Source organism: Antechinus flavipes, chromosome 1, assembly GCF_016432865.1.
Source record: "Antechinus flavipes isolate AdamAnt ecotype Samford, QLD, Australia chromosome 1, AdamAnt_v2, whole genome shotgun sequence".
In the NCBI taxonomy this organism is placed as follows: domain Eukaryota; kingdom Metazoa; phylum Chordata; class Mammalia; order Dasyuromorphia; family Dasyuridae; genus Antechinus; species Antechinus flavipes.
The window spans coordinates 332,493,663-332,519,708 of record NC_067398.1 but is presented as its reverse complement, the minus strand read 5'-3'; the positions used below and the strand labels follow the sequence as shown (position 1 = coordinate 332,519,708).

The window sequence follows — 26,046 nt, the reverse complement described above, 5'->3', positions numbered from 1 at the left end:
CTCTGGACATATTTATACATTATTGTTTAGTTATGTCTCACTATAATCTCCTGAACCATTCTGTCCATGGGATTTTCTTGGCACAGATATCTGGAGTGGCCTGCCATTTCCTTTGACAGTAGATTAAGATAAACAGAGTTAAGTACTTTGCCCAGGGTCACATAGCCAGTAAGTATCTGAGATCAGTTTTGAATTCAGGTCCTTCCCACTTGAGGCTCAGTAATATATTCACCTAGCTGGCTCCTATATTTAGATAGTCCCCACTCTAAAAACGTAGGCTTATGAATATGTTTTAAAATGTTCAAAATATATCATCAATGAATTTGCTCAAACTTTATACTTCAATTCTCATTTTAAAGGGAATAAGGAAGTTTGTTGTATCTTAACAAATAAAAAGTCATAGAATAAAAAGATTGAGATTGCCTCCAGAGGATTTAGAGGAATTTGTGAGAAGCCCACAAAAGCATGAGTTGAGGATAAAGAAAAGCTTGCTTATTTCAGTTTGCTGGGGAATAGATAAATGAAAAAATAGCAGTTTAAAAATAATTGGGAAAAAAACTAAGCTCAAAGGCAATGAATAACGTTGATATCAAATTATTAAAAACAACAACGACGACAACAACAACAACACTTTTCTTTCGTCTCTGTTAATAATCTAAAAACCACAAGAGTAGCATGCACTATACAATCAACTCTGCTATGTGAACTTACTTAACTGTTTTCAGGGAATGTACTTTCTAGGGAATTTCTTGGGATGTTTATTGGGCAATTTCTTGTCACAGAATAAAATTTATCAATAAATTTTAAAAGAAAAGAAATATTCAACCTTCCAAGTTTACAGTATTTAGGGTTTTTAAAAAATGCATGTTTTTGTCTGCTCTAAAAGCCTCATTCTAAAAAGTGAAATTGACATTTCAATATAAAAGATTTAACACCCTCTCCAAGATGAGTTCCAACTATTGAAGGACTCCAGTTTCTAAATACACTGTGATCACTCTTACTTTTTAAATGATACAATTGTCAATTGTATTAAGTACAATTTATAAAGTTACTTATACTGTATGCTGACCTGACATACTTTACTTAGTCTGCTGCACCCTTTTTCCATTCCCAAGAACCTGTCAAACAATACAAGCCACATGCAAAAATGAGAAGCAGGGATAATGCTCTACAACCTCACTCTGCCTGTGCTCTGCAGATTGAAGAGGAGGACATCAAACTATCAAGCATAAAGGTTCTGAGGTTAGCAAAAAACATTTCAGTGAACTACAAAGTACAACTTCACATTTTCAGTGAATTCAGTTTTTTTTTTAAATTATTTATCTCCAGTCCCTTAATATTTAAATTTACCATGGTAAACTTGGAGGCAGGGAAATGTCAAGGATTAAGTAATTATCTTTTTGTCAGGTAATAGAATTATAAAAATGCCAATGGACTTAGATATGTCCCCACACAATCATAGAAGTCAGTGCCAAAAGAGACTCTAAAGATCATTGAAGTGCAACCATACCACAAAACATAATTATTATATAAATTGAAGGTTTAACAACTAATTTTTTTAAACACTGTACTTCCCCATCTATGTATACTTCTTAAATAGGATTCTCCTCCTAATTAAGATTTTGGTTAAAAAAAAAAAAAAAGAGGGGTTACATAAAAAGAACAAGTTTAGAAATGTGACAGGTAAATTAAATTGTTGATTCTTGGTACAATTTTGTGATATTCTTCATTCCCTAAACTGTTCAAATCCATCCCTTATATTGCAAAATGATGCCAAATAAAAGCAATTCAAGAAAAATAGCATACTAACGCCATATAGACCTTTACTTAAGGCTAACAATTAAAAAGGTTTGTTATGATGTTGGTGGACTAAATAAAAGTCTTAAAATTCTTTTTAAAAAAATTAATAATAGCTTGAATTTGTATTAAACTTTTCAAAATGTTTTCACATATTATTTGTTCCCTATTATAACCCTGCAGGAAATTCAACATGTGATAGCTTCATTTTGCAGATGAAGGAAACTGAGGCCCAAAGGAGATGTATAACTTTCAAACATTTTCAAGAAACTAAAAGACAATCTTTCTGATATGACTGGCAAGCAATTGGGGAACAAAATATTTTACAAAATGAAGTTAAATGGTAACTTTCTCCTTGTGTGTGTTTTTTTTTAATGGTGAATTTCAAAAGTTCTTAATTATGTTGAATAATATCTTCCAACCTACCTACCACATCAGTTTAAAAAGTTATAGGGAAATAAAAAAGTTATGTTTACTTTAAATCATCCTTCTCTTTGAAAGTCTCACCTGTATCAGCACTGTTATTGATACCTAAAATCACAACAGCAAAAATCAAATTGATTTTAAAGGTCTTGATAATTAAAATTATACTAGGACAATTAATCAGCCACAGGAAATGGAAAGATAGAAATACACATACCTTTCAACTGGTCAGCAACAACGCTCTGGCCAACTCGTTCAATAACTTTCCCATCCTCCATTTCATAACGATCATCTAAATATTTTGCTGTAGCCTCCGAAATATGAACCTTGCCAGCCACACCCAGCTGTTCCATAAGATTGGCTAAGTTCACATCATTTGACCACACGTCAAATTTAAACCTCCTCATGCCCAGAATGCCACATAAAACTGTCCCAGTGTGAACCCCAACTCGCATGTTCACCATTTCTTTCTTCTCCTGGCAAAACTGTTCGATGGCTTTAATCATGCCCAAACCCATTTCGATGCAGCAATAGGCATGATCTGCTCTGGGTTCTGGACATCCCGCTACACAATAATAGCAGTCACCCAGAGTACTTATTTTCTCACATTTTGTATCTTCACATAAACGGTCAAAACGACCAAATAAATCATTCAGGAGACCCACCAGGGCATGAGCAGACTTATTGGCACTCATTTTTGTGAAACCAACAATATCTGCAAACAAAATGCTTACTTGTTCAATTTGTTGCATCTTAAAAGGACGAAATATTATAGGAGTTTTCTGTATGGAAGACTTTTTCTTCCTATTCTTGGGGCTTGAGGTCGAGTGCCGTTTGACTGAGTTCTCACTTTCATCATCCCCCTGCTTCATTAAGTCATCAGCTATGATTCTTGGCATCACAGAGTGAATCATTCGCTCTTTCAGGGCTTTCTCTACCTCCAAGTCTTTCCCATGCATAATTGATTGTCCCACTTTAAGGAATGTGCTCCTCGATCTAACTTCAGACATGATAAATAAGTGGATCCCAATAGCATGAATACATATGTGGAGCAAAGCTTTGCTTAGCAACTCCCAGTGCATATGTCTCATTCCAGATGATGGGAAACAGCATTCATCTCGGAAATGATACCCAAAGAGCTCAAAAAGAATAGAATAGGCTACTCCCAAAAACAAGCTTAAATACAGAGGTAAGTGCATAACAGCATAGAGTAACAAGAGCACTTCAATGCACATTGAAAAACTGCCTACTTGAGATAAGCAAGTGTCTGTGGAGAAAGCAAGAGGAGTATGATTGGAGCTGTCATCCCTTCCTGAGAGAGGTGTCAAAACCTGAAACTGTGAAGCTAGAGTCAGAGTAAAAACCAGGAGAATGAGGATCAGTGAGGTCCACACATAGTGCCGAGCATAATGCTTGGTGAAGGTAAATAGAAAAAAACACACACACACCAAAAGGAAGCACAGAGTGGGTACCACAAAGACAATCAATTTAGATCGCATGTGGATACCAAAATAGATGCCCCAGAGAAGACAGGCCACACCAATGTAGAAGAGAGCATAGCGAAACCTGCGCTGGGTCTGGGGAAAGCACCTTTCCATACAAGCCTCCTCTAGGTTGGTAGAATCAAATTTGGGGTTCCACCATCTACTAGAAGCTCTCTCAAAAAGCTGTGGCAGTTTCTTTTTCCTGCGGAGGCCTCGGCTTCCACCTCCGGTTCTCCTAGGAAGCCCTCCAGATTCACCTGAGCTACTACAACTGGAGGAGATGCTATACTTGCAGTGTTTGGGGTGAGGGTTGGAAGAACAGCCCAAATGCTGCTTGGGGTTGATTTTTACCCGGACACTGTTGCTGTCTCCACTGGAGTCACAGCTTACCTCCGTGCTGTGGTGATGCAGCAACTGCTGGTGTGGAGGGGAAGCCATGTTGCCAAATCTCTTAAAGGTCACTGGAAATTATTAAAATAATCTTTATTATATCTATATATCTACCTTTGGATGGGTGAACGCCAAAAGATCTGTTGACTTTTTAAACATTCACCTCGGGTGCTTTGAATGTCCGGTTGAGTTCTCACCGTATGCTCACAGCATTTGCTGCCTAATGTCTAATCAGTGCTTCAGTTCAGGTTCAAGCCAAAAAGTAAAAATGTAAAGCTCTAAAAAGACCCACGTATTCATGAAAGATGCTGGAAAACGTATTACCAACTTGTTATTTCCCAGATTCCTCTCTACTGACTTTGACCCTTCTGGTAGTTGATTGCACCGTGTTACTTTCCCTCCTCCCACAGTCCTCCAACAAACAGCAAATCTTTGGGGAAGTCCAAATCTTGATCACTCTCAGCATAACAATCTCTTTTCCGAAAACAACTCTCTCTCCTTAAGAGTACTTCATCTTCCGGAAAAAAAAAAAAATTAGGAAAAAAAATGTAATGCAGTCCTCCCCCCCAAAAAAAAAAATTAACAAAAAAAAGACGAAGAAGCCTTGATCTTTCTTCCCTCTAACATTAAAGGCGCCGTTGTGACAATGACAAAGCTGCTTCCCAACGCGACAGAACCATCCTCTGCTCCAAACGGTGACTTGAAAAAGAACGAGTCCAACCCCCAAAAGATTGCTCGCCTCCCTCCTTATTTCTTGCTGTTGGGGAGCTTCGTTTCACCGCCTCCTCTTTGCTAGGTCCCTGCAGAGTCTCGCCGGGTGAAGGGCTGGGGTTGGCAAAAAGAGAGAGGTTGTCCCTTTCCCGCAATAAAGCAGAGCCAAGAGTTTAGTTTACAGCAGGGACCTGGCGTCCCAAGCCCGGGTCGGGGTGGCGGGGGCCCCGCAGGGAAGAGCACGCCTCCCCCCGCCCAGTCCCGGACTGATGCGGGCTGCTGACTCCTGCCCTCGCCCGGGTTCCCCCTCCTACGTCGGGGCAGGCGGCTGCCCACCAGTCTTTTTCCCGTCTAGCGGGGCCTGGTTCCCGGCGGCTGCGGCGCCCCGCGCTTTCCTGACCTCCGCGTCCCGGCTCCGGGCGCTAAGGATCTGGGGGGGAGGTATGAAGGGGGAGGGGGAAACCCACACCCGGCTGCGACCGAGTCCGAGGATGCGGGGACAGGAGGTTCGCCTCTTCGGAGCGGTGTCTTCTCCCACGGCTTCCGCGGCGGAGAGGTTGAGCCCCGGCTTCTCCTCCCGCCTCCAGGCGCTGGCCCCGGCGACTCGAGGGACCAGCGTGCCCGGCGGGGGAGAGGGGAGAATCCCGGCCTGGCGGGGGATCGCAGGGCCGCCCTGCCGGGGGGGCGCTGCCTCCCCCTCAGCCCGGGGGAGGGCGGACTTCGCAGGAGCAGCCGCTGCCGCAGAGCCCTGGGCTCCCTTAGGGCGTCTTCCCCGCGGCCCCAACGGAGGAAGCCTCCGGCAACTAGCTGCCTGGCCCCTGAATCCTTCACTCCCCGGGGGCTGCTCCTGGGACCCGGAGCCCAGGCTGGAGATGCCGCTGCAGTCGCGGCTGCCTTTGCTGATTCTGCTGCTGGGGTTGTTGTTGCTGTTGCTGTTGCTGCTGTTGCTGCTGCTGCTGCTGCTGCTGCTGCTGCCGCTGCTGCTGCCGCCGCCGCTTCATGTCGGAGGAGCTGCCGCCGCCACCATCTTCTCCCCACCTCCCGCTGTCACTGACAGACTCGCGCCCGCGCACCGCCCCTCGCCCCTCCGCAACGCGCACGCGCAGCACGGTCACGCCACTTCCCAGGCCGCGGGTCTGGCTGCTCGCTCTCCCCCGCAGGCGCAGCGGGTGCGCGCTCTCTGGCTCTCACCCTCTCCCTCCTGCAGGCGCGCGGGCGCCCCCATTCCTAGGTCGCCTCTCGGGATCTTCGCCTACGAGCACTAAGCAAGCTCGCGGGCCTCGCGCGTGACTAGGAGCCCCGGAGGACTGAGATCGGAGGCGGGGAAGGAGAGAAAGAAGCCAAGGCATAGTTATTAGGAAGCGCTACAGTCTGAAGTCCTGGCTCACGCGGGCGCGGGCTCTGCCCCTACTCGCGGGAGGGCGCGAAGGCGCGTACCCCGAGCCTCCGGCTTGTCCAGGAGCGGGATGCGTTGAGATGGTGGGTTACCCCGCGGAGGACCCGAGGAAGGGATGCCACTGAGCCTTGCCCTCCCGAAAACAGTAATCCCTGTGGAAGAGGTGCAGGACGGTCTGTAGTTTCCCAGTTCACAGAGTCTCTTTGCTCCTGGGGCTGACTCTGGGGCTCCAGTTGTGACTCTGCAGAAGCCAAATATCGTCCCATTTTTTAACTACCAGGGAGCCTGAGATCACAAGCGATGGGCCCCCTCAAAATCCCCAAATTTGCTCTGATTTTAAGTATTCTAGAAAAACTTGCGATTTCAAAGAAACTCCTAGAGAATCTTTTTATAAAGTAAAGACTTTGGCCACTTCCAAATTTATGTTTTGCATATATTTAAGTTTTCACAAGAGGGAGGGGCACTTCTATGTGAAAACACCAAGTCAGCCAAGGCACCAAGTATATTAAGAGCTTACAGTGTTTCCAGGTATCATATTATCCCTTGAATTTGTTGGCAGTATTCCAAGAACTATGCAAGTATTTCCCAGGTTGTATCCCTAAGAAGCTTAATGTTTATACTTCTTTGTTACAAGGGAGGTGGGGAAAGAAAGGGAGGAGTGATTGAGAAATGACAACGATGGTTTATTTTTTAAAGCATCAACAAAAATCTTTTTTTTCTAAAAAGGAAGTTTGGTGTTCCCACTCCCAAAGAACCAAAGTTCTATAACCACAACTAGCCACCACATTCTGCAAAGACTGGAAACGCCTAATTTTATCCTTCGCCTTACCTTCCTACTCACACAGTGCGATGTCAAAGCTGAATATATCGTTCAAATGATCTAATCCAACCACATCATTCCTATAAATAAGAAAATTTAGGCTCAAAAACTGGTCTGCCCAAGTCACAAAGTAAATGGCAGTACTAAATTTGATTAAAGGAGTATCTTGATTTTCATTTGGGGGCTTTTTCTAACCTTTTCCCACAAAAATTCTACACTTACGGATTACCATTGATCTGGCTCCTCCCTCCCTCTCTGGTCTCCTATTTACAAACTTGGGTTCTAGCTTCAGCCAAGCTCTCATTGCTCTCATAAATCACCAAGTTTAGTCCTCACTCCCATTTCTTTGCTTGTGCTTCATCTGCAATCTCACCAAAAATATTTCCTTTGTCTTCTTCGAGATCCAGTTTAAATTCCACTTCCTTTGTGGGACTTTGCAAATCTAGGCTATTCTTATCCATTTTAGGTCACTTGATCCTTTTCTGAATTCCTACAGCCCTTGGCCTTATGGACCACTCATTTGAAAACTTATTCATTGATCTGTTTTGTGTGTATATGTCTTGTCTCATCAAGTAGACTCTAAACTCTTGGGGACCATGGGATTAGGGTTAAGGAGACAACAGGATACAGGGAAAAGAATATAGTAATGTAGTCAGGAGTTGGGAGGAATCTAGCTTTGACTATGCCACTAAATCACTGCATGTTCTTCAGCAAGTCATTTCATTTCTCTGAGCTTCAGTTTCCCATCTAAAAAATAAAGGAATTTCTCTTTTATTTTCTTTTGTTTTTACGCAGCATGAAGAAGATGGAAATATGTTTAGAATAATTGCACATGTTTAACCTGTATTAGATTGCTTGCTGACTTGGGAAAGAGGAAGAGGAGAAAGAGAGAAAAATTTGGAATGCAAGCTTTTGCAAAAGTGAATGTTGAAAATTATCTTTGCATGTATTTGAGAAAATTTTTAAATGGTTCTCTTATGTCTTTTCTAATCTGATATTTTAGGTTCCATGTTGGACTTTTTGATCCTCCTCTCATCTCCAGGGTTCAGCACATTGTTGTTATTCAGTTGTGTCTGATTCTTTGTGACTGTGTAGACCATTAAATTTAGATTTGCTTAGCAAAGATATTAGAATAGTTCACCCTTTTCTTCTCCAGTGCATCTTTTTGTCAGGCAATAGAGGTTTAGTGACTTGGCCAGGGTCACATAGCTAGAAAGTATCTGAGGCTGGATTTGAATTCAGGTCTTTTGACTCCAGGCCCAGTGCTTTATCCCCTGAGCCATCATCTTCCTCTGTTTAACACATAATAATTCTTTTAATTCTATAAATTCTAGTTGAAGGAAGGAATAATTGGATTCCCTGGATTCATCCCTCCATTTTCTGGTTTTCTTAAAAACAGTTGATAAAATACTGCCTGTTTTACAGCAATTGACTATTTCCCCCCTATTCTTTCCAAATCAGTTTCATTCAGTACACTATTAGTTTTACATAGCTTACAAGTAATTAATGAATTACATTTACTTTGTAGAACCTAGGCAAGAGCAAAAAAGCAAAATTTTTCAATCCTTTGTATACACACACACACACACACACACACACACACACACACACATACTCCCTAGTTCAACTGTTTCTCCCTTGACTAAAAGTATTAGAACTTGAGCAATTTGAATACCATGTTGGAATGACTTCTATGTTTCCATAATGGTTGATTCTTACAGTTTCCAATGATACAAGTCCCTTCTGCTCCAGAAAACTATCAGAGGTGTATGTTATCTCCTGGGCACTGGATAGAAGTCTAAGATCCCATCTATGGAATCCACCCCAAGTTTCTAACATTTCTGTATGGTTCTTTCCATGTCTTTGAAGAGGGTAGAAACAATTTTCACTCATCTGCAATGTCATATTAACATGAAAAAAGTTATACACAATCTTCATGAAGAATTATGAAGGACTTTTTAGTTAAATGGCAATTTGCATAGCAATATATGTGATCACACACACTCGTATCTCAATTTGACCTATCTGTCCTAGTACTTCCATGGAAGTCCCTCTAGTCCATGCTATAGAAATGGTGATAATGCTCTTTTTTCTTTAGTACAAGTACCATCTTGACCTCTGAGCTGTTCTCACCAAACCAGTTCTCAATGTCAGTGAATGTAGTATCCATGCTGTTGATAGCAACTTGGAGGAGTTACCTACTCAATATTCAAGTAGATACTTGGAAATAAAGCTCCCTGTTTAATTTGATGGGTGCTTTATGTGTAAAAATGTAGCCTTCACAAGGCATGAGCTTTGAGTTCTTTTTCTAAGTGTAGAAACAAAAGATCTGAACTAATGTTGACCCCTGCCTTTTTGTAAGTGAAGACACACATTTTCAAGATGAATGGCCAGAGAATGTTAGGCATAAGAGCATAAAATAACAGAATGTTGGAATTGGAAGGAATCTTAATGACCATGTAGTTCAATCCATTCATTTTATGGAAGAAGAAACTGAGGTCCAAAAAAGGGGAAGTAGCATGATGATAAGATGATAAGATATGGTCAAGATATTCTTGGCAGGTGTTTTCATTCTCTAGGCATGAGATATTAAAACATTTATGTAGTCTGAGTACAACTTTATGGAGTTTTTTATTTTGAGAGTGCAAGTAAGAAATATTTGAGACAGTATTCTTCATGCAGCATTTAAAACCACAAATGGCATCATGATAATAAGAACAATCCTCAGTTTTCACTGTTAAGCAATGTCATAATTAATGAGCTACAATTAGGTAGTGCTGTGGATAGAATACTGATCCTGACCCTGGGCAAGTCGCTTAACTCTGCTTACCTAAGTTTCCTCATCTGTAAAGTGAACTGGAGAATCCAAGGCAAACTATGGAGATTGAATATAAATCAATACATGTTATGTTAACTTCTGTTTTCTGTTTTTAAAAAATTCTCTCCCATAGTTTTTCCCTCTTGTTCTGATTTTTCTCTCCCAACATGATTCATAAAACAATGTGTATTTTTAAAGTTAATTAATTAATTAATTTTAAAATGAGCTGGAGAAGGCAATAGCAAATTACTTTAGTATCTTTGCCAAGAAAACGCAAAATGGAGTCACAAAGAGTCAGACATTCCTGAAAAATGACTGAACAAAAAGAACTAAAACTAAAATTTTGTACCTAATACAAGCACCAATGAAATTGCCAAGAGCAAATGATAAGAGAGAAGATGGGAATAAAACATCACACAGTCAGAAGTAATAGATAAATATCACCCTGTCAAAAGGGAGAGATACACTAAGATACCAAGATATTTTTCCTGAGGAGTCTGCAATTCCCATCCTCCAAAAGTGAACCAGTTGGCAGCTTCCTATTTTTATAAATCATTCTTGTTAAGTAATTACTAAGGGCAGTTATTTCCTCACTTTTGTCATTCAAGAAGCCTAATTACTGAAGTGTAAGTGTAGAATGGGTTAACCCCACAGTAAACAGATACTATTGGGAGATTAAACTGAACCCTCCCCCCCCCCAAAAAAAAAAAGATTTTCAAAATATCATGTTAGGAGCTGAAAAGATTCTTAGGGATCATTAAGTTCAACTCCTTTATTTTACTGAGGAGGAAACTAAAGTTCTAAAGAGTGTCTTGTTCAAGTTTGGTCAGTCTTTAGTCAGTCAGTAAACATTTATTAAGTGCCTATCATGTGCCAAGCACTGTACTAAATGCTGAAGGTACATAAAAAGGCAAAATAGAGTCCCTGCGCACAAAAAGCACACAGTCTAATGGGGAAAGACAATTTAACAACAATAAAAAAAAAAAAAAAAAACAACCTTAAGTCAGGGTATACTGCATGTGGAGTTGAAGTTCTTGCAGTCAGGTGGGAAATTATGAGGTGTCTGCCCTGGGTCCTCTCCTTATAAAGAAAAAATTAGAGTTTGGAGAATCTTTTCTAATTCGAGGGAGAGAAGGGCTCAAGTTCCTGGGGTATTGAAGAGGTGTGAGTTTTAGGGTTGATTTGATCTTGCAAAAATGAGTTTCTAGAAACAGTGAAGAAATCCAGTAAAGTAGCCAGGGAGAAAGGTAACAAACAGAGAAAGGTTTACTTAAGTCTTATGGAAATTTAGATTCAGTTTTGTTATCCTTCACTTGTGTCTGACTTTTTGTGAACCCTTGGACTATTTTTTCCCATGGAATTTTCTTGGCAAAGATACTGGAGTTTGCTATTTTCTTCTCCAGTGGATCACTTTTTTTTTAAAGGGATGGTGGTGATCAGAGCTCTACATTTTGACCTATTCTTCTTGAATAACCCTGTACAACATAGCTCATAGTTTCAGTGAGCTAGTCAAGCCCTTTTGCCACAACTAGGTAATAATGAAAGGGGATGTTTTAAGCATGGGGTCATAAAGTTAGTGGGTATCTGAGACAGAATTTGAATTTAAGGCTAGTCTCCAAGACTAGCACTCTATTTACTTCACTACTGAGCTGTTCCAAGTTCAGCTTAGATATAGTCAAATTTCAGGGATTTAAAGTGTTAGACGTGGAGGGGACCTTCAAGTCCATCATATCCATTTACAGAGAAAATGATTAAAATCCAGAGTTAGAGCAAGGCCTGAAGGAAACTAAGTCCCTTGATTCCTACTCTAGAGATTTTTCAATCAAGTCATAGAGCTGTGTCTTCCCTGAGGAGTGGAGATAGGGGGCAGATACAACCTTCATGAGTGCTGCCCTTTAGTCCCAAAATTCAAGAAAAATGGCTGAATATGGGATTCTTCCTTCCTGCTATGCCTTGTCCCACATTCATTTACCACTACCAGCCAATCTGGGCCCCATTTCAGGGAAAATTTTGAGCAGCCTAAAAAGAAGAAAGAAGAGATCATATGAATGGGAAGCAGCAGCATTTCTAGGAAGACAGCATCTTTCAGCAAGGGATAAGGAGCTGGTTTCCCCCATTGCCTTGATCTGCTGAAGTGGCTCAGTTACACCCAAACACAGAGCCTAGATCCTTCCAAATACCAGCCACAGCTAAGACTTCTTGGCCTAAGGTAGCATTTCCCTCTTCCCCAAAACAACCTTACTCCTATTCCCTACAGGACTTCATGGCCTTGAAGTGCTTCTTTCTGAATTCAAAGGACAACTTATCATACTTCTATTTGGTCATCCTGTCCCCACCCACAATCCTAGATGGGTCACAGGAAAGTGAAATTTCAAATAAAGAAAAGATCCTTTCAATAGGTAATAGAGGTGTCTCCAGGTGTCTCCTATCTCCCTTCTCTTACTTTGCCCTTCTTTCAGGCTCTGTCTCTGTCTCTTTCTCTCTGTGTATGTGATTGTCTCTTTGTCTGCCTGTCTTTCAAGCTCTTCCTTTTTCTCCATCTCACTCTGATTTTCTGTCTGTCTCTATCTCTCTTCTCAGCAGATGGAGATAGGGAGCCCAGCTTCCTAGAACACCTCTAGTTTCTGGGTCACTTCCCATTCTCCCTAGGCAATGAAACATACTTTAAAGGGATCCCTGTAGAGCCACTGGAGCTGACACTGAGGAGACTTGCTCTCTGGATCAGGACTGGGCCTCCTTCACTAATCCTTGGAAGGATCAGAACTCAGATGCTGTGAGATGCAATTTCCAAATCTATCTTTGCCCTTGTCCAAGGAGTCTTTCTAGACAGTCAAGTTACATGTCCAGCCAAAGCCATGCTTCCACTCCAGTTTTCATCATCATCATTGCTTCAACACAGCCACAGCTCTACTCCCACCAATATCTGTCCCTTCTTTTTCCTTAAAGGAATATTAGTATAGGAAACTATTCTTTAAAGTTACTTGGGGCAAATTTACTATCTTAGAACAAAGCTTTGATTGTCCTACCCTAGTTATATCTCAGACAAAATATAATCACCAACTCTGTTAAGCAGAAGAAGGCCATTATCATTCTGATGGACCTTATTTGACCAAGTGGTTTTTCACAATATTTTGATATTGTTACCAATCCATATTCTATACTCCCTTTAATTGTGACATTTTAACATTTTAATAATTTGTTAAATATTGGCATAACTATAATAATGAATCTAAATATAATCTTGAAGAATCTTTCTATTTCTCCATTTGCACTTATTAACTATGATGTGGAGTAAGGAAAGTTGGTTTTGGAATTGTAAAATTCTCATTTCTGAGTTTTAACTCTGCCACCTTGTTGTGGGATCATAGACAACTCCAATAATATCTCTAAATCTCAATTACCTCATCTCTAAAGAGTTTTTGTGTGAAAAGCAATTTATTACTTTTCAAGTATTATTTAAATATTGTATTATTATTATTATTATTTATGAGACCTCATATACTAGTAAAATACAAGTGTTCCTGTTTTAGCCAGAAGTATGGACTCAGACATCTATTTCCAAGATAGGTAAATAGATAAATAGAGCATTTATTAAGCACTATGTGCCAGGAGCTGTGCTAGGAAAGTTTGAGAGACAAGCAACTCTCAGAATGCCATGTCAATGTTTTTCCAAAGATGAAAAACCTCTCCAGAAGAAAATTTCCAGCATCATTTTTTGTCATCCATGTGTCAAGAAGTCTGACTTTTCTTTATGCTAAGATATAAACTTAATATTGCTTCTGAACAGTCTAGTTCTTTCTGAATAAGGTCTCTTCTTGTTATCTGTACTGTCTGGTGTTCCATGATAAAATGCCAACTGTCATTTTAAATCAGAATGAACTTTGACCCTCCTAACCTTCAACTTGTAGAATTCCCAGCTTCCTTTAAGAGTCATATCAAGCACAACATCCTGTAGGAGATCTTTTCTGGTTCCTCCTTATAACTGTTAGTACCAGGTAACATCATCACTTAGCTTCTCTAAGCATCAGTTTCCTCATTTGTAAAAATGGAGATAATAATAGCCTCTATACAACAGGATTATTGTGAGAATCAAGTGAGATAAAACACATAAAGTACTTAGCCAGTAAAGTGAGCAGAATCAGAATACTGTACACAGTAACAAAAAGATTTTTTAATGATCAATTATGACTTAGCTATTTTCAGCAATATAATGATCCAAGACAATTCCAGAGGACTCACAGGAAAAATGCTATTCACATCCAGAGAAAGAACTAATGGAGTCTGAATGCAAATTGAAGTATACTATTTTTACTTTTTAAAACTTTTGGGTTTTTTAAGTCTATTTTTTTCCTTTCAAGAGACTAATATGGAAATATGCTTTACATACTGCATATATTTATATATAATCTATATCAAATTTTTTATCATCTTAGGGAAGGAATAGAGGAGTGAGAGAATGAAGGAAAAAATCTGGAACTCAGAAAAAAGTTTAAGTAAATGTTAAAATTTTAAATTAAATGTTAAATGAAATTAGAAAAAACAAAACATCACAAAAAGAAGCATTTTGTAAACCTTAAAGCATTACATAAAATCTAGCTATTATTGTTATTATTATGTATATACTGTGTACTCCATTAGATTATAAGTTCTTTGAAGGTAGGAATTATTTTTGCTTTTTCTTTGTCTCCCCAATGCTTAGGATGGTGCCTAGAATGTAGTAAGGGTTTAAGAAGTGTTTATTGATTAATTATCTCATGAACACTTTTAAAGTGAGGCAAACAATGTTTAGGGCACATTTCCTAATCACAAACTTGTATAGGCTAAATGGCATCTTAGCCAGAATGGTTCCAAATGGTATTGTTGTCTCAGCTGCAGCCAACTCATTCTAAACTCTAGAGCATCTGGATGACCACTTGATATAGAGGTTGTAGAAGAGTTTCTTCCATCAGGCAGAAGGTTGGGTGATGACCTCCAAGGTCCCTTCCAATTCTACAATTCTCTGACCCACTAAATAGGATTTTAGATTTCAAGGATCACTTTACCACCAACAGGATAAGTGCTTGAGTTCTGGTAGTAATGATAGTTTTGTTGTCACTGTTTTTCTGGAGCACCCACTCCAATCCCCTCCCCTTTCATCTCCCTCCTTCTCCTCCTCCTCCTATAATAGCAAGCTTGAGAGATACATAGTTGGCTGAAATCTAGAAGCTATGGGATGAGTTTTCAACAAATATAGTCTCTTTAGCAGCAGATAGCCAATATGTATTGTGTTTATTGCTGGTGAATAGGATACTCATATCTCTGATTCAAATTATTGAAGACTAATAATGAACTGGCACTTTGTTGAATGTACTCCAATGCTTTACATTAGTCTGGGAGATATTATCTCTTTCCAACACGAATGGTTTTCAGGGAGGAGTTGAGTAGAGGGGCAGGATGTGGAAACTGGACAGCTTCCCAGTGTCTCCTGAGTCAGGTCTTCATTAGTATAGTTTGTTATTTCATTTGAAGTATATTCCCAGAACATCTGACACACCCATATCCAAATGTAAGTAGCAAGTCATACACCTAAGCCAAGAATAAATGATTTTTGTATAACTTCCACTTCTTAACTTCTCTGGTCCTCACTTTACTCACTGATAAAAGGAGGACATTTGATCTCTGAGATCTCTATTAGTTCTAAATCCACTGATCATATGACAAAGAGATTGTTTAATCCCCTTTAATAATAGGCTACTGCTATCAAATTCATAGGAGAGAATTGCCTCAGCCATGGAGGGAGCAATAGTGAAAGCTGGGTCTAGAAAAAAGGACTCAGTAGACTAAATCAGAAGTTGGGCCAAGAATGAAGCACCAGGATGAGGCATAAAAAGCAGGAAAGACATAAAAATTCAAAACAAGCCAGTAGCAAAGTAACAACTAAATGACAGTGTTACATTCTATTTATACTATGGTAGAACATCTTTTCAAGGAAGGCTTATATGGGCTACATACTCTCTTTTCTGTTTCTTAAAGTGAAATGCTATTGGGTTCCAGGATATATATGCTTAAAAAACACACACACACACACATAATGAGATACTTCTTTTCTTTTTGGTTCATAGTTACTGCTGTTAAGTCATTTCAGTTGTATCTAATTCTTCATGATCCTATTTGTGATTTTCATGGCAAAGATACCAGGATAGTTTGCATTTCATTGTCTAGCTCATTTTACAGATGAGAAAACTCTCCAATAGACTTAAGTGACTTGCCCAGTGTCATACAACTAGTAAAAGAGCTCATATTTGAACTCAGGAAAATGAGTCTTCTTGATTTCAAACCCAGCCCTATCCACAGTCAATAGCAGTAGTTCCTGTTCAGTGGTTCACAAACCCCTTGGAGTGAAGACGATTGTAACAGCAACCCAAAGAGTTCTTTATTTTAAAAAAATATGGTACCATAAGTGGTAATTGCTGAATTATGTACAAACATATTTTTCTTCTGTGATAGCAAAATTTTGCACATTTAAAGTTTTATGGATTTCTTTCTCTAATAATCCAAAATTGTCTTGTTAATGTGTATAATGATATTGCAACACAATGATTCATGCAGCAATCACATCAAACTTTAATCAATTCCAAATAAATAAAATGCACTGTTGTAGTTTATCATTGTTGTTTAGTTGTTTTTAGTCATGTCTAATATTTTGTGACCTCACTGAGGACTTTCTTGACAAAAATACTGAAGTAGTTTGCCATTATCTTCCCCAGCTTATTTTATAGATGGGGAAACTAAGGCAAATAGAGTTAAACGATTTTCTCAGAGTCACACAGCTAGCAAGTGTCAGATGTGAACTTTTGACTAGAGTCAGATGTTTTTTCCTGACTCTAGGCTTAGCACTCTATGCGCTTACCACCTAGCTGCCTATAGTTCCTCAACATGCCATAAAATTGTTTCCACACTGCTGTGATAGTTTGAAATTAGAGCTCAAGAGACAGATGGATAAAAAGTAGAAAAGTAAATATTTCATATCATAACTACCTATTCATTTTTGTTCATTGTTAAGTAACTAAAAATAAAAAAAAAATTGAATTCCCATCCCTCAGCAAGATCTACCACTTTCTACCAAGTGGTATTTTGCATAAGCAAGCATTTTCATTTTAGTCTTATTGTAAATAAAAATACAAAGAGAAAAAAAATGCAATTCAGAACCAGATTTCAAACTGTTTGGTGCTGAGTCAAATATTGCAAATGTTTGTTCAAATAAAAAAGTCCAACATAAAAATTAACTTTATATATTATATTATGTTACACATCTTAATTATAATGTTTCATTAAAATGTTTATATTTAAAATTTATAAAATAAAGAAATTTAATATGAAGTCTTATAGATAATAGCACATGAGATACTGCTGAATTACTCTTTTAATTCTTATAGACTGTCCTATACAAAATATTCATATTATTTTATAATTAAGAGTCTTACAATTTTATATTTAGAATTTTCATAATTATAAGTGAAACACAGAAGTTCATGCTTTATAATTATATTACACAAATTTTAATTTGGAGCTTTTGACAATAAAATTTATCATAGTCATTGTAATTGTAGTTAATAATTGTAGTTAATAATATATGTAATAATAAATGTAGTTAATAAATTTAAAGAATATTATGATTAGTATATTAAATTACTGTGAGGTTCACAACATTTTAGTGGAACAAAAAAAGTTTGTAACCCTGGCTCATATGATCCTAGAATCTCAGACTAGAAAGAACCTCCAGGGTCATTCATTCATTCATTCATTCACTTTTAAACAAACATTTAATAAATCCCTACTATATATGAGGCTAGATAGATATAAAAACAAAATAGAAAACACTCCTTGCCCCTTAATGCTAATGTCTTCCATCTGTTGATTATCTCTAATTTATCCTGTATATATCTTGTTTCTACATAGTTATTTGCATGTTTTCTCTTGCATTAGACTGTATGCTCCTTGAGAGAAAGGACAGGCTTTCCCCCTCAGTATCCTCAGCACTAACACAATGCCTGGTACATGGTAGGTGTTCAATAAATGCTTCTTGACTGACTGATCAATAAAGAGTTTGTATTTTACTGTAATATAAACTAGTCAACTCCCATCTGAATCAGGAATGCCTTCATATTTTCAACAAGTAGTAATCCAGCCTCTATTTAAGAAACTTCAGTGATGGTGAGAAGTAGATCCAGAAAAGCAAAACCTGCCTCTTTGTAACATCCATTGATCCTCGTTCTGCCCCCTTGAGTTAAATGATAAGTAATAATAGCTAACATTTATATAGTCTTTTGAGTTTATAAATCACTTTACATATATCTCTCATAGGCTGAGCCCAGTAGCTCTAGGAGATAATTACTATTGTTATCACAATTTTGCAGATAAAGAAACTGAAGTGAAAAACATTAAGCAACTTGCACTTCCAGGATTTGAATTCAAGATTTCCTGACCCGAAGTCCAGAATTGTGTCCACTATGCCCTTTCCTACAGGACAGCCTTTCAACAATTTTTGTTCTCTTTGTTGGATGGAAATGTGATACAGGGATATAAGGAGTGGTTCTAAGTTCCCATAGGATTAATTAAGGACTACTACCTTAATCATAAAGGGCCAAATTGGGTCTAGAGAGAAGAGGATTGGAATGAGAATTTTAAAATATTTTCTACCTCTCCAACATTAGTTCTCTGATCTTGGGACCCCTAAAACTCGGTCCTCTTTTTTTTTAAAGGCAGTAATCAAGGCCTAGGACAAGGAATCTAGGACAACTTGAATAAATAGCAAAACTTTTTCTTCATTCTATTGACTGATCAATATTCTATTTATTGATACAGAAAGGACTTTAGAAATTATCTAGTCCAAACCCATTTTAGAGATGAGGAAACTGAAGACCAAAAAGAAGAGGTGACTTGCCTGAAAGTTATATGTACATGACAAAGTAGCTGAATCAAAACTCAAATCCAGCCCCTTAACTTCTGGGTTCAGTGCTTTTTCAACTTCATCTTACCATCTCTCTAAAAGAAAATGACTAGGAATCATTTTAACTCCCTGATCTGCTCTTCTATGGGAAAAAAAATTTTTTTCATGATTCTTATATATGCTAATGGATTTCTTTCCATCCCTCTCAAAAAATTATCTTGTATTGATTTTGTATATATTGTATACATCTTATTTGTATATGTTCTCTTCTCTAGCATAGAAACTTCTTGAAGACAGTGATTATTTCACTTTTGTCATTTTTCCATAATGCCCAGGATAATGCCTGGACATGATAGGTGCTTAATAAATAATTGTGGATTTATTGCTTTCATTAACTCCTTCTTTAAAAAAAAAAAAAAGAAAATTTTATTTTTTTTATTTTTTATTATTTTATTTATCTTATGAACTTAACATGAACAAACACATTTTAGTATGAAGAAGAAGAGAGAGAGAGAGAGAGAGAAAGAAGAAAGAAAGAAAGAAAGAAAGAAAGAAAGAAAGAAAGAAAGAAAGAAAGAAAGAAAGAAAGAAAGAAAGAAAGAAAGAAAGAAAGAAAGAAAGAAAAAATTTTAAGCAGCTATAATTCCCTTTCTGGAGATAAGTGGTAACAAAATTGCTCTAATCATTTATTCTCCTTCACATCTTTTTTGTTTTCTTCTGTGTATTTTAAAACCTTAAAAAAAAAAAGCTTTACTAATGCTTTTTTGAGAAAGTACATCTATCACTACCCACTAACCCTCCAACTCTTACCAAATAGAAGCCTTCTCTTACAACACATGTGTAGTAGAGCAAAACAAATTGACAAATTTACCATGTCTGAGAACACTTGTCTCATTCTGTACCTCTAGTTCAGCACCTCTCTAGCAAGAGATTGATAACATGTTTCACCATCAGTCCTATAAAGTCACTTTTGTACTTTATGACTCATAAATAAACAAGTGAACAAATAAAAACTCCTTTACATACAACTGCACACTTACCTCTCTTGTTCAGTCCAACCCTACCATGGTCATTGTTCATTGAACTATTAAGGGACAACAGTATTACACAGCACTAGGATAAGAACTTTGTACTTGGAAGTTGGGTTTTTAGCTAATAAAAAACTCCATATTTATCTTCATGTAACAAAGGCTGTCCCCTAAATGTTATCATGGTTGCTTGAAAAGAGGCAGAATAGACATCTCTATATTCTTTTTCCATCACCCCTCTCCATGGAAGACTTTAATTCCTACCAGCACGGAAAATAGGAGGTAAAGGGCAGAGGTTAACTAACTCTGCTTTTCTCAAACAGAGGATGTATCAGGCTAGAATTATATCTCTCTGTTCCCTTGAATATTATTCATATAGGAAATATGCTTTTCAGATCTGAGCTAAACTTCTGATTACTGTTCATTAGTAGAAAAAGGAGGACCCCAAGCTCTATATCTAAGGTTTGACTTTCTTCCAAGCAAATACCAGTTCCTCAATGAACACACAAGGCAAGGAGCTGACAAACCTGTTTATCTAAGTCAATAGCAAAACAGAAATCAGAGAAAGAATAATAGAAAAATATAATCAGACAATATAGAATGAAGAAATTCCCTCCACGGGAGCAAGATAACTCATCTCTACCAAGGAAGGGGAAATTCCCTGAAGTCTCTGGTGGAGCAAACTGAAGATAGGGACATAATACAGACCAATAGCTCTTCTCAAGTTGACTTCTTCCCAAGGTCTCATTCTCCTTTTAGAAAACTGAAGTAGGGTCAATATTGTCCATCTTTTCTCTTGAAGCTGGGGATCAAAAGACCCCTCCAAAAAACTAAAAAGATCCCACAGAAACTAAAAAATTCTAAAGGGCCTGAAAAGACATAGAGCTCTCTTCTCTCCTGAGTTCAGTAATTCTGTCCTGTCCTTCCTCACTAGGCACTGCTCTCCACCAGTGAGAAGAAAGTCCCATACCAATGGGTTTGGGGACTGTGGTTACATCTATTCAATTTCATCTGATTAAATTTGTCTCTTCCCTTCCCCATCTCCTTGCTCCATAGCCATTTGGTTGTTGAATTCTACTAATTTCAGCTCCTCAACTTCTCTTGCATCTATTACCTTTTCCCCCACTTCCATGGCAACCACCCAAGTTCAAACTCTTTTCATTTCTCCCTTATTATATTGAAATAGCCTCCCTATTAGTCTTCCTGCTTGGACTCTCTTTGCTGTCTAAATTATCTTCTATACATCTGGCAAAATAATTTTCCTAAAACATAAGTCCCTTTCCTCTAACATCTCACTCCTCCATTCTAAAATCTATTGCCTTTAAGATAAAATGCTAATTGTTTAGCCTAGCATTTAAGGTTCTCCATAGACTAGCACAAATCTACCTTTCCAGTATATTGGAACTACTCCCTTTCACACACTACGCTTCAGTCAAACTATCATATATTCCCCAAACTTGACATACCATCTCCACCCCAGTGTATTTACACAGGCTGAATGAAACTGCATTCCATCTTCACATTTGCCTTTCAAAATCCTCACCTTATTTCAAGGCTCGGACTAGATGTTCTCTCCCACCCATCATCTTCCTTAAAGACTCTTGCTGACAGTATTTTTCTCTGTTCAAATATTTCTGATCTAGATCTTACCCCCTTAACTCGTACCTTATACGTAGCTGTGTGAATATGACTCAATATTAGCAAAATGATTATAGCCCTGAACTTGGTATCAGGAACACTGGGTTCAAATCCTCTCTTGAACACTTATTAGTTTAAGCTTAAGCCTCTAACTTGTAAACCAAAACAGAGATGTTAAAGGCTGTTCCTTAGAAGGAAAGAGGTAGCACTTAAGCTGAGGACTTTCACTAAAACTAGAAATTAGGAGTAAGGAAAAGCTCTTTTTACTCATTTACTCATTGGAGCAATGCCTAGCAGTGATCATAAGACCAGCAGCCCTCCTCCTAAAAAAAAGAGACCAATAAAACAATGTTTAGTAGAGACTACATATCAGTGAGAATAGGAGAAGCAGTATGAAGATGTTACCAGAAAATATGGATGGTCCACTAGCATTGAAATCATGGAATTGCTCTTCCACTGGTACATCCTAGTTAAACTTGTTTCTTATGTGCATAGACCTCCATGACTACATATGTTCACTATGTGCATCCAACTGTATGTACATCCTGGCTACTCATATAACTCCATGAATGAGCCCTAACCACAAATATATATAACTCCATGTGTTTTTCCTAGGTGTGTCCATATTTCCCAGTGATGCTATGGGTATTTGTGAAGGAATGTACTACAAGTTTATGGAGAAAATATTATGGCTAATTTTCTTATTATGTTATTTCATTAAATGTGTTTGCTTTGAGCTAATCATTTCCTTTAATAAACTAATAAAAATTAACACATAGGATCTATATTTTTTGAATGGATCTGAACCCGCAGAGTACCTTGAATCTTGGAATTATAGATATAAAATTAGAAAAGAAGGCAGACACCAATTATATTGTATACTTGAGCCTCAGTTAATAGAGGAAAAATTATACTGACCTTCTTTTTTAATAGTAGCTTTTTTTTTTCAAAACACATGCATAGTTTTCAACATTCACTCTTCTTTTTTTTTTAATTTTATTTTATTTAATAATAACTTTGTATTGACAGAATCCATGCCAGGGTAATTTTTTACAACATTATCCCTTGCACTCGCTTATGTTTCATTTTTTCCCCTCCCTCCCTCCACCACCCCCCAAGATGGCAAGCAGTCCTATATATGTTAAATATGTTGTAGTATATCCTAGATATAATACATATTCGCTGAACCAAACAGTTCTCCTGTTGCACAGGGAGAATTGGATTCAGAAGGTAAAAATAACTCGGGAAGAAAATCAAAAATGCAAATAGTTCACATTCGTTTCCCAGTTTTCCTTCTTTGCGTGTAGCTGTTTCTGTCCATCATTTATCCATTGAAACTCAGTTAGGTCTCTTTGTCATAGAAATCCACTTCCATCAGAATACATCCTCATACAAGATCATTGTCGAAGTGTATAATGATCTCCTGGTTCTGCTCATCTCACTTAGCATCAGTCCATGTAGGTCTCTCCAAGCCTCTCTGTATTCATCCTGTCATTTCTTACAGAACAATAATATTCCATAACATTCATATACCACAATTTACCCAGCCATTCTCCAATTGATGGGCATCCATTCATTTTCCAGTTTCTAGCCACTACAAACAGGGCTGCTACCAACATTTTGGCACATACAGGTCCCTTTCCTTTTTTTAGTATCTCTTTGGGGTATAAGCCCAATAGAAACACTGCTGGATCAAAAGGTATGCACAGTTTGATAACTTTTTGGGCATAATTCCAGATTGCTCTCCAAAATGGCTGGATTCGTTCACAACTCCACCAACAATGCATCAGTGTCCCAGTTTTCCCACATCCCCTCCAACATTCATCATTATTTTTTCCTGTCATCTTAGCCAATCAGGTGTATAGTGATATCTCAGAGTTGTCTTAATTTGCATTTCTCTGATCAATAGTGATTTGGAACACTCTTTCATGTGAGTGGTAATAGTTTCAATTTCATCATCTGAAAATTGTCTGTTCATATCCTTTGACCATTTATCAATTGGAGAATGGCTTGATTTTTTATAAATTTGAGTCAGTTCTCTATATATTTTGGAAATGAGGCCTTTATCAGAACCTTTAATTGTAAAGATGTTTTCCCAGTTTGTTGCTTCCCTACTAATCTTGTTTGCATTCGTTCTGTTTGTACAAAGGCTTTTTAATTTGATATAATCGAAATTTTCTATTTTGTGATCAGTAATGGTCTCTAGTTCATCTTTGGTCACAAATTTCTTTCTCCTCCACAAGTCTGAGAGATAAACTATCCTATGTTCCTCTAATTTATTTATAATCTCGTTCTTTATGCCTAGATCATAGACCCATTTTGATCTTATCTTGGTATATGGCGTTAAGTGTGGGTTCAACATTCACTCTTGCAAAACCCTGTGTTCCAGATTTTTCTCCCTTCCTTTCCCCTGTCTCCTCCCCTAGACAGCAAGTGATCCAATATATGTTAAACATGTACAATTCTTTTATACATATTTCCACAATTATCTTGCTACACAAGAAAAATCAGATCAAAAAGGGGGAAAAAAGAGAAAGAAAAAAAAAAAAAAAGCAAGCAAGCAACAACAAAAAAAAAGTTGTAATCCACATTCAATCCCCACAGTTCTCTCTCTGGGTGAAGATGGCTCTCTCCATCACAAGTCTATTGGAATTTGGCCTATTTTCTAATAGGTAACTTGTTATTCAGTCATATCTGATCAGTCTTTATAGTCCCAATTAGGGGTTTTCTTGGTAGAAATACTGGAGAAGTTTGCTACTTCTCTAGATCATTTTATAGATGAGGAAACTGAGGCAAACAAGGTAACTTGCTTAGAGTCACACAATTTGCAAGTATTGAGTCTTTCTGCACTTTATCCATTGTATGTACTACCTAGCTGCCCTTACAATTTTGACCTTTTAATTAATAAATTCACCTTCACACTTTAGACTTTTATCTTTGTCCCATTGCTGTGCCTTACTATCCACTTTCTTTGCTCCTCATATGCTGGAGAACATCACCTGAGTCCTTTACAAATTTATATTGTCTGACTTCAACTGGGTCCCCACTGCTACATAACAATCTTTTATTTTCCCCTGATTGACTATCATGTTCTCTGCAGTGGCCATTCAAAATTTCTTCTTTTCTTAGGTCCTTTATACCAAAGCTTCTAAAAAGTCTGGTTCATGACCTTATAGACGATCCCAGAACTTAATGTAGGGGTTGTGAAAAATTTGGCAAGAGTAAAAGGTTTATGAATGTTCTACATCCTGCAGTATTAAACATTCTCCCAACATTTAATTCTTTACATAAAAATAAACTTGCATATCTATCTCATTAGTATACATACTTGCTTTCCTCTTTAATAAATGATAAAATTACATGTATACCAAGAATTGTTTTAAAATAAATTTCTTTTTGATTTGTTACCTGTAAATGTTTGATTTGTACACCTATTTTATACACCTATATACCTGGGATCGAATAAAAATTTCTTAGGTAAAAATAGTTGTGAGTGAAAAAAGTTTAAGAAGCTCTGCTTTCTATTACCCTTTTCCAACTTCTCCCATTTAAAGCCCTCTGTAATCTGAGTTGCACCTACCTTGTTGATCCCAAAACTATTCTTCTCACCATATGAGCGAAAGAAACTAAACTACTAGTTAGCCAGGTCTTCCTTAAAGTTTATATTCCATCCTTTGTTCAGCCTACTCCCTAGGCCCACAAGGCACTTTCTCATCTTCATCCCTTAAAATCTCTAAATCCTTTCAAAACTCAGTTCAAGTACCACTCCCTACTGGAGAAAGCTCTTACTGTTCCTCCCCTTTGTTAATGTTCTCCATGAATTATACTTTACTTATCCATAAAATGCAAAGCTCCTTCAATACCAAGAAGTACCTCAGTTTTGACTGTATCCCCATGGTCTAGAACAGTGCTTTGTATACTGTAGGTGCTCAGTCATGTTTATTAAATTGAATTGCTGAATTACTATCAGTTGCTACAGTGTTATTATAATAAAGGAAGGGAAAAAATGATATCCCAATTGCAAAACTGTGAATTACTGAAGAGTGAAAACATATAATAACCTTTGCAACATTTGTCTACTGATGGTTCAAAAGAATATTTACATAAGCTCACTTCAGGCATTAGTAAAATTAAAACCCTGGGAAGTTGAGGGGAAAGAATCATTTTTTTTCCAGGATATTCTGTAAATAAATTCAGGTTGATAAATTCTAGAGAACCGAAGTAGGAGATTTTGCCACGGAGAAAATTAGGCATAACTAAAAGTATTCAAAAGAGAAATTAACCGAACTCTTTCCCCTCCTCCCCCCCTCCATTTAGTCCTTGACAATGATTGCCTGGAAGCAGAGGATAGTTCAAGGCCTATTCTCAGTAAAATTATGAGGCCAGCTATCTTTGTTTGGTTCCTTCCCACCTCTCAGTTTGAGCTCCCACACCCCTCCTAGTTCTAACCCCCAAGGTATCTAGTCATCTCTTGGTTTCCCAAGCTGACAAATTTTGACTTTTATGCTTCCAAGGTCCAGTGCTGGACTGATAGGAGAACTGGGTTCTTAGTCTCAGTTCTAATATTTATTAAGCTTCTACTATGAACTTATGGCACTTTTCTGGCCTTTCT

At 37.8% G+C, this 26,046-nt stretch overlaps 1 protein-coding gene across 2 annotated transcripts in view; it reads right to left on the bottom strand.

Moving 5' to 3' along the window:
- Positions 1–5,039, bottom strand: part of ADCY9 (adenylate cyclase 9) — a 186,159-nt gene extending 181,120 nt beyond the window's left edge. For both annotated transcript variants that reach the window (XM_051967711.1, XM_051967720.1), the window contains exon 1: positions 2,438–5,039. In XM_051967711.1, the coding sequence (XP_051823671.1) occupies positions 2,438–4,142 (1,705 nt within the window). In that variant the 5' untranslated portion in view covers positions 4,143–5,039. The remainder of the gene's footprint in view (positions 1–2,437) is intronic.
- Between the last annotated feature and the right edge of the window lie 21,007 nt (positions 5,040–26,046).